Source organism: Dendroctonus ponderosae, unplaced genomic scaffold (assembly GCF_020466585.1).
Source record: "Dendroctonus ponderosae isolate FM_Combo_2020 unplaced genomic scaffold, Dpon_F_20191213v2 Dpon_F_20191213_4, whole genome shotgun sequence".
NCBI lineage: Eukaryota > Metazoa > Arthropoda > Insecta > Coleoptera > Curculionidae > Dendroctonus > Dendroctonus ponderosae.
Window position 1 is genome coordinate 15,557,884 of NW_026018611.1, and position 7,515 is coordinate 15,565,398.

Sequence of the window (7,515 nt, forward strand, 5' to 3'; positions counted from 1 at the left end):
ATTCACATTCATTTTTGTTACAACAGATAGACAAGTCTCAACTGTCATTTGGCAACGAGTAATTTGACGTTTCGCAGCGCCCCAATCGGCAGTTGAACTCGTGAATAGGAAAATTTATTTGTCAGTGTTATGTTGTTTACGCAAAGGTAGACCGAGGTAGAGTCAAATTTACTTTTATGTTTCGTCGACCGTACTTCCTAAAAACTTCCAGACAACATCTCCAGAGGAATGCTGCCAATTTTTTGTCACCCTGTATATCAATCCAAAATAATTAGACAAGTAAATTTTTAGCTGTTTAGCCAACTATGACCTCTATTTAAAAAATGTTTTCGTTTCATTTATTAAAAACGGGAACATCTAACGAAATTGAGTGCTTGCGACAAGATTGCTCATGAAAAACGACCTGAAGATAAAATAAATAAAAAGTTAAAGGCAATTTACAAAGTGATCAGGAATTGAAATAGCTGTGCATCTTAGTCGCACGTGTGAATATAGCGACCACGACTTGCGCACAATCAAACATTACTCAAAAATTGACTCCATAAGTTCTCAATAAGTCGATTTGGCTCTATCTACTTAAGAAACACACATTCTCTATTTCTTGATAAGCGAAAGTTTTTAGTTAAAGCTAATCTTATTTGGCTCAAACTCTTGTCCTTCAGTCTACTATAAACCATAGTTTACGTTATTTTATAAAGTTAATAATATTAAAACCAAATTATTTGTTCACTCACCAGAATCCAAAGCTGCCCACAAAGCGCAGTTTCCAAGCCTATCCGGTGCTGACATATCCACTCCTTTTACACATAGTGCGTCTACTACCTCAGGCAGTCTTTAGCAGCAGAAGCGCAAAGAGTAAGTATAATCGCGAAAACTAATTGACAAAAAACTTACCTACAATGTATGGCTAGTTGTAAAGGCGTTTCATTCTCTGAAGTAAGAGCGTTAATATCTACTCCTTGATCCAGGAGGTATACTGCTGTGTTCGCGTCTTCTTTAATTATAGCTTGATGCAAAAGAGTTAAGTCTTTTCCATTTCGCATGTTAATATCCGCTTTTCCACTAATTAATAATGGAACCAGGTCTTTAAATCTTAGGTTTAGAGCCAAACTGATTGGGGTATCACTGTTGATGTCACGTAAGTTGAAATTGGCGAGTATTCTGCAAAACCAAAATATTTGTAAACTAGCAATGTTCGACTCAATCAGTTGCTTTGCTGATAATTGCATGGATGACCAAATAGTGATCGTTGTAATAAAACTATATAAAATCTTGAGTATCGTGGATTGTAATATTAATGTAATGGTTGACAGAAAGCAAATTTATTTTTCAATTAATAAACTTGCATAATACGCACTTTTGTTCATCAGGATTATCGCTTTGCTCGAGTGAAATATTGTGTCTGATAAACGCCTCAATACACTCAGTTGCATTGCTTTGGGCAGCATAATGTAAAGCCGATTGTCGAAATTCGTTAGTTAATAAGTTTGGGTTTGCTCCTAAGCTAATCTGAAAAGTTAAAATGTTTGCTCATCAACGAATATTGCATAAATCTATTTATAAATATTTTTTGCTTTTACATTGAGTCTATTAGTAATACCAAAGCAAATAAATGAAATGGTTTATTCGGTCGTCCAGTGACTGAATAATAAGTAAATAATATAGTTATCCAACTAATCAACCGACACGTGATAAAACACATGTTAACAAGGGTAGSACCACACTGATTCTGACTGTGCTCTTGCAAGTCAGAGAGAGGGCACCACTGGTGCCTATAGCAGTTATTTTCAGTTAGTAGCATCTCTTGGAAGAACGCATCTTTCAGCCAGATTTCCTTGTTTTGCGTTCGTTTGAAACGAAAAAAATCGCGAGATTTAAAAAACATGGACAAGAAAAAATTTGACGTACCGATTAAACATTACTTTATTAAAGGAAAATCACCTCAAGAGACTAAAGAGAAGCTGGACAAACATTACGGTAACTCTGCACCTTCAATTAGACCAGTTTATAACTGGTTTAATTGTTATGGATGACAAAAGAGTGAAGGTGGGTGAAATTGCTGTGCTGTCGGCGTCTCGAATGAACGGGTGCATAATATTTTGCATCAACAATGAAAAGTTTATCCGCAAGATGGGTAAGACTTTAAGCCACGTTTTGTGACTGTGGATAAAACATGAATACACCACTACACTTCTGAGACAAAAGAACAGTCCAAATAGTGGGCTGGCAAGGGGGAATCTGATCCAAAAAAGGCGAACACAGTTTCTTCAGTAGAGAAGGTTACGGCAACTGACTTTTGGAATTCGCAAAAAGTATTTTTTATTGATTATATGGAAAAGGGTGAAACTATTTCAGGTGCATTCTATTCATCGTTATGAAACCGTTTGCAAACCGAGCTGCAAGACAAAAGTCCCCGATTGACCAAGAAAAAAGCCGCCTTCATCATGATGACACCTCAGCAGTTGTAGCCGAAAATTGATGAAAGTAGGGTTCCAACTCGACCACATCCCTCCTATTTTCCAGATTTGGCTCCCCGGACTACTACTTGTGGTATTACTGTTTTTGTAATTTTCAGAATATTAGAAGTATAGTTTTAGTATTTCCGCTTAAATAAACTTAATTTTGACTAATTCAGCACCTTTAATTAAGTTGCCGCTCTAACCCTCATGGAGCCAGCGGACTAAGTAATGGGTCGATGGCGGCTATAACAGCAAACATTTAGAAACGTAAATGACAGGCTTAATGACTGAAATTAGCAATTTTTGTGCGCAACAAAGTATTTTTGGAAGTTTTACTCGACATTCTAGTTCATAGTCAAACAAAAATAAATAAACGGCATAAAATGTTATTATAATTTCATAATTATTACACACTATTTTCGGCATGCCATGCTTCAAAGCATGATGCAGGACACAATGCAAGTTTAGACATGCAACGTTTTTTTTTTCGTATCCACCAATTTGAGCGTCTGTAAATACACTAAATACGCTAAATGTAGGAATACGATCCCATTAATGCGCATGCGTTAACTGCAGATTTTAGCTGCTGATCAGCTGGATGATTAACAGTGGAGTGGGCGCTATATATCTTACTCTTAATATATGCTGTTGATGTTTAGGTTTCATATTTAAAATTCTCGGTATTTGAAATCTATTATTATATATAGACATTAGGCCTATCCAAAATTGGTGCCTGTTTCTTCTGCAATTCGGTCTTCCCAGCATATGGCGTGCAAAGGCAACATCAACTCCCAAAGTTCCTATTAAACATGCGAGTTCTTAGTACTTTCATATTATTGATAAATGTTACTATACTGATGACTTGTGCCCGAATTTCGTTTGATCAAAAAGACTAGATTTCATAGGATCTTTAGTACAACCATTGACTGTAGTACATGTTTCTGTGTTAAGGCCTGGGTTCGCTTGTGCGATTGCTGCATGCGTCTGACACAAGCAGCGTCCATCACAGAGACTGATTATATGGCATAACATGTTTATGAGTTTACTAGCGCGTCGACGTCTAGCGTCTGAAGTGAAACGTAACGTCGAAACGCAGGCACTGCTATCGAGACCTTTTTTTCTACTTATTTGCCGTCGACATATATCAAATTGATTTCTACTTAAGCGAAAATAAGCGTGGAATTTAGTATCATCTATATGTCAATGTTTGCGCATACAGGGTGATTCAAAATTGGCGTCATTCCTTTTAAGGAGTGATAGAGGCTCCCTTGGGTAGTACGAGGAAAATATTGAAAAATGTTTTTTTCGCAAATTTCTAGAAGATATTAACAGTTGAATATCGAATTTCAACTTTGTCATTAAGCATTATTTTGAAATTGTTCCATGTGTAATTGGTAGCATATTGGAATACTTAAGCATTCAAAAAGAAAAATTACGATATTTGCTTCAAATTACAAAAATTTTCGATATCAAAAAAGTTCTCTTCTTCAATTTGTTGATGAAAAGTCAAAGTGGCAATGATGGTTTTTGTCATTAACAGGTAGTTACAGGTGGATAGCCCTTGTCAATAATAACAATAATTTGTCAAACTGTGACTTACTTTGATATTCATGAACGAACTTCACGAATTTGCGAATATGCGATTAGTTCAGGGGAAATGCTACAATAACATATCAGAAGATGAAAGAACTCACGCCAACAAAGGGTGAGGAGAGTGGTTCCAGGAAGATAGTGGACAGCAATCGATGTTCGGGTTCCAGGCACAGAGGAACAAGTATTGTACATAATCGAATCAGGGCCTTCCAGGGGTACTCAGAGCACAATAACCGACACGTTCCCAAGCACCAAATAAACACCGAGGAAGGGCTACATTCCTACCACGTTTGTACGATACACACAGTACAAGGTGATACAAATGGAGCAGGAGTTAATTAACCGAATACGAGAAGCTGCTTGAGAAGAGTGGACAATAAGGATATCACACAGGCATATTACACAGGCACTAGCTTTTTTGGTTACCCAATTCGAGGTTATGAGGACAGGTTGACATTTCGAAACAGGTTCCGTCATTTAACGGCTCCTGTTGAATTTACTGTTTATCCTTGTCTATCTTATTGTCACTCGGTATAATTCCATGGTTACCGGAGTTTTAAATAATTACGAAGCAACATTTATTTGCGCAATGTTAATTATGCAGATTACCTTGAAAAACATTGCTGCCGTATTTCTGATATAGTTTTTTGCAAATTTCTCAGTTTTTAATAACAATTAATTTATTTTACTATTTTTTCTGTACTCCTATAACAGCGCCAGACAACACCTCAACAGAAATGACGCCAATTTTGAATCACCCTGTCGAATGATGAGGTTTTCTGTTCGTAATTAATAACGGAATCATGGTTTCATTATCTTCTTTTTCCAATAAAAGCTCCATGATACTAATTAATCAACTACTCAAATTTCCCTTTGCACTGTGCTCGGGCTGCCGACTTTTCTCAACTTTTAGACGCACAAGCGAATCCACCTACGACGCATGTGATGGACCCTGCAGCCGCTGTTTGCGTCAGACGCATGCATCAATCGCACAAGCGAACCCAAACCTTTAAATGGTGTCAAAAATCTTAATTTTTCGAAGTGCATGTAAACAATGATAGGTATATCATATGCATATTCAATAACCACTTTATCGTCGAAGCTGTGAGCCTGACGGCGATTGCGGATATATTTGCTTTGATGTGCAAAAACTTAATTGCGGCAGAACAAACCATATTCATTTTTCTGAAGTAACGTATAAAAGAATTTCGAACACGCTGTAGTCTTTACTCACGAATTAAAGAAAATCCTAACCGATAAACATAAAACTATAAACAGCTGATAGCTTAGAGTCCGCGCATGCGCAATAAAGGGATCGTATTTCTACGTTTAGTCGCCAGTATAAACTACCGTTTCGTGTTGGACGGCCAGGGCCGTCATGCCACATAGTGAACTTCGCTTTGACGGCTATAGAGGCAAGTGCCCGTCAGCGTGTTAATCGCAGTACTGTACTATTTCCATGCTAAATCGAAGCTGCCGATTCGATTACAAAGAACGCAAATTCAATAAAATAATGAATTAACAGTATTTGGATTAGCAACGGAACACAGTACTTACCAATTTTGAGACGAGTTCATTATAACCTCTTTGGCAAGCTAAATGGAGGGCTGTCTCTCCTTCCACATTTACATGATTCAAATTTCTCGCGTGGCCAGCGAGATGAACAGCGGCGTCTCTTAAGCCTTGTTTAATCAAGATCTGTAGTAAGTCTGCGCAACCTTGCGATGAATATAAAGAATCTGTTTGAACTCCATGCCTGAGTAAGGACTCTGCATAGTGAGACACTCCCACATCTAGTTTTAAGTAAGCATAGTAAAGAGCAGGGTGCTCGTCGTTGGTTTTCAAATTGGAATTCACCTGTTCCTGAAAAAAAATCTCTAGCTTACTAAATGTAGATTAAATGTCAATTAGTATAGTCGTTTACTTTTATTAAAAAGCTTTATATCTTGTATTTGTATCTGAAAATAATTTTGACCTAGGTCGATTCTCTTACTATTCTAAAATGCTATGTAAGTGGTAGTATTCAAATCGCATTTTCACTGAAGCATGCGCTGACCGTGAGATGAACTATAGAGCATTATTAATTAATGAGAAATTATTATGATATACAAGTACAAGTACATAATGATTGTTGATAGCTATATTCGAGTTAGTTACTGTCTAATTATCACGGCATATTACGTGCTAAGAGATAGAAGACTGAGACTGCGAGGGATAATTACAACTAAGCTTGAGACAACTGGCTCAAGACCGGCAGAACTGATCAGAAGAACCATCGGGATTTCAGCTGGCAAACTAAAGAGTAAAAAAAAATATTTCTGTAGCCGCCAGCTGGAAGAAAAAGCGGGGATGGGTCTTAGACCAGTATGCATAAACAATCACTTTCGATGCTCCGGCCAGTCGCCGTTTGTTGGAGGCAATTTCGGTGGCAAAGTTGATCGTTTGAGCATCTTACGCCTGCGCATTTAAAGCTGTTGGACGATGAGGTGGAGATTTGCCGGAGTTTCTTATGCAGATTGAAATTGTCCTATTTCGCATCCACACTCTCGATTTCGTTACATTCTTCAGAAAACCAGCCTCTTTTATTTCCCTTCTAATGCGTCTACTAAAGTGTAATTATTTGTGTCTATCATTCTTATTTCTCATTAAGAAATGTTTTTCGGGCTTTGAAGCCGTGGTTCATGAGAATGTCTTCCTGACGTTACGTCCACAGCTGCGGTGGACATTATCAAAGGCGATGAGGCAGTGGGCTTTCCGACTAAGACTGGTTAAACTACTGGATCCCCTGTCGTAATTATGCTGCCCGGCCGTGTGAACTCATACGTGAAGAGTGGGCGGGGCTTCAATTGTTTTGGCGCATGCGCTGTTTGCCGCAAAACGCGTTTCCAATCTGGATTAAGGGCCGTTACCTTTTCTTTCCTATTAAAATTGTTGTCATGTTTAAAGATCTCAATGTCCTCTCTGGTTAGCCTAGGGTAATACCGTTGAGATTGGTGTAAAATGTGCACTTCATCAAACGTATTTGCTGGCCGTCTAGAACTGCGTGCTATTGCTGATTTTTCTGTTTGTCCTAATCTGCAACTTCTTTTATGCTCATTGATCTTAGTTTTTACACTACGTTTTGTGGTGCCGATGTATGCTCTGCCACAACTGCATGGAACTCTGTAGACTCCTGGTGCTGATAAAGGATCTCGTTTGTCCTTGGTCGATCTCAAAGTCTGTTGGACTGTTCGAGTTGGTTTAAAAACTGTTTTGACTTTGTCTTTCTCCAGTATCCTGCCGATCCTGTCGGTGACTCCATATATGTATGGGAGGCAAGCCCAACCCTTACGCTCATCATGCGTATCTGTTTTCCCCGGACGACCTCCACTGTTTCTTGATCGAATTGTTGTATTAAACTCGTTCTTGCTGTATCCATTCCAACCAAATGCCCTTTCTAGGTGTTTCAATTCTCTTTCTAACT

The 7,515-nt window shown here is 38.2% G+C and overlaps 1 protein-coding gene across 1 annotated transcript in view; it reads right to left on the reverse strand.

Moving 5' to 3' along the window:
* LOC109541266 (rabankyrin-5) overlaps positions 1-7,515 on the reverse strand; it is a 73,604-nt gene that overhangs the window by 9,022 nt on the left and 57,067 nt on the right. Inside the window, exons 8-11 of the mRNA XM_048665995.1 lie at positions 5,610-5,915; positions 1,358-1,509; positions 895-1,161; positions 735-832 (exon numbers count right to left, since the gene is read on the reverse strand). Of these exons, the coding sequence (XP_048521952.1) occupies positions 735-832; positions 895-1,161; positions 1,358-1,509; positions 5,610-5,915 (823 nt within the window). The remainder of the gene's footprint in view (positions 1-734; positions 833-894; positions 1,162-1,357; positions 1,510-5,609; positions 5,916-7,515) is intronic.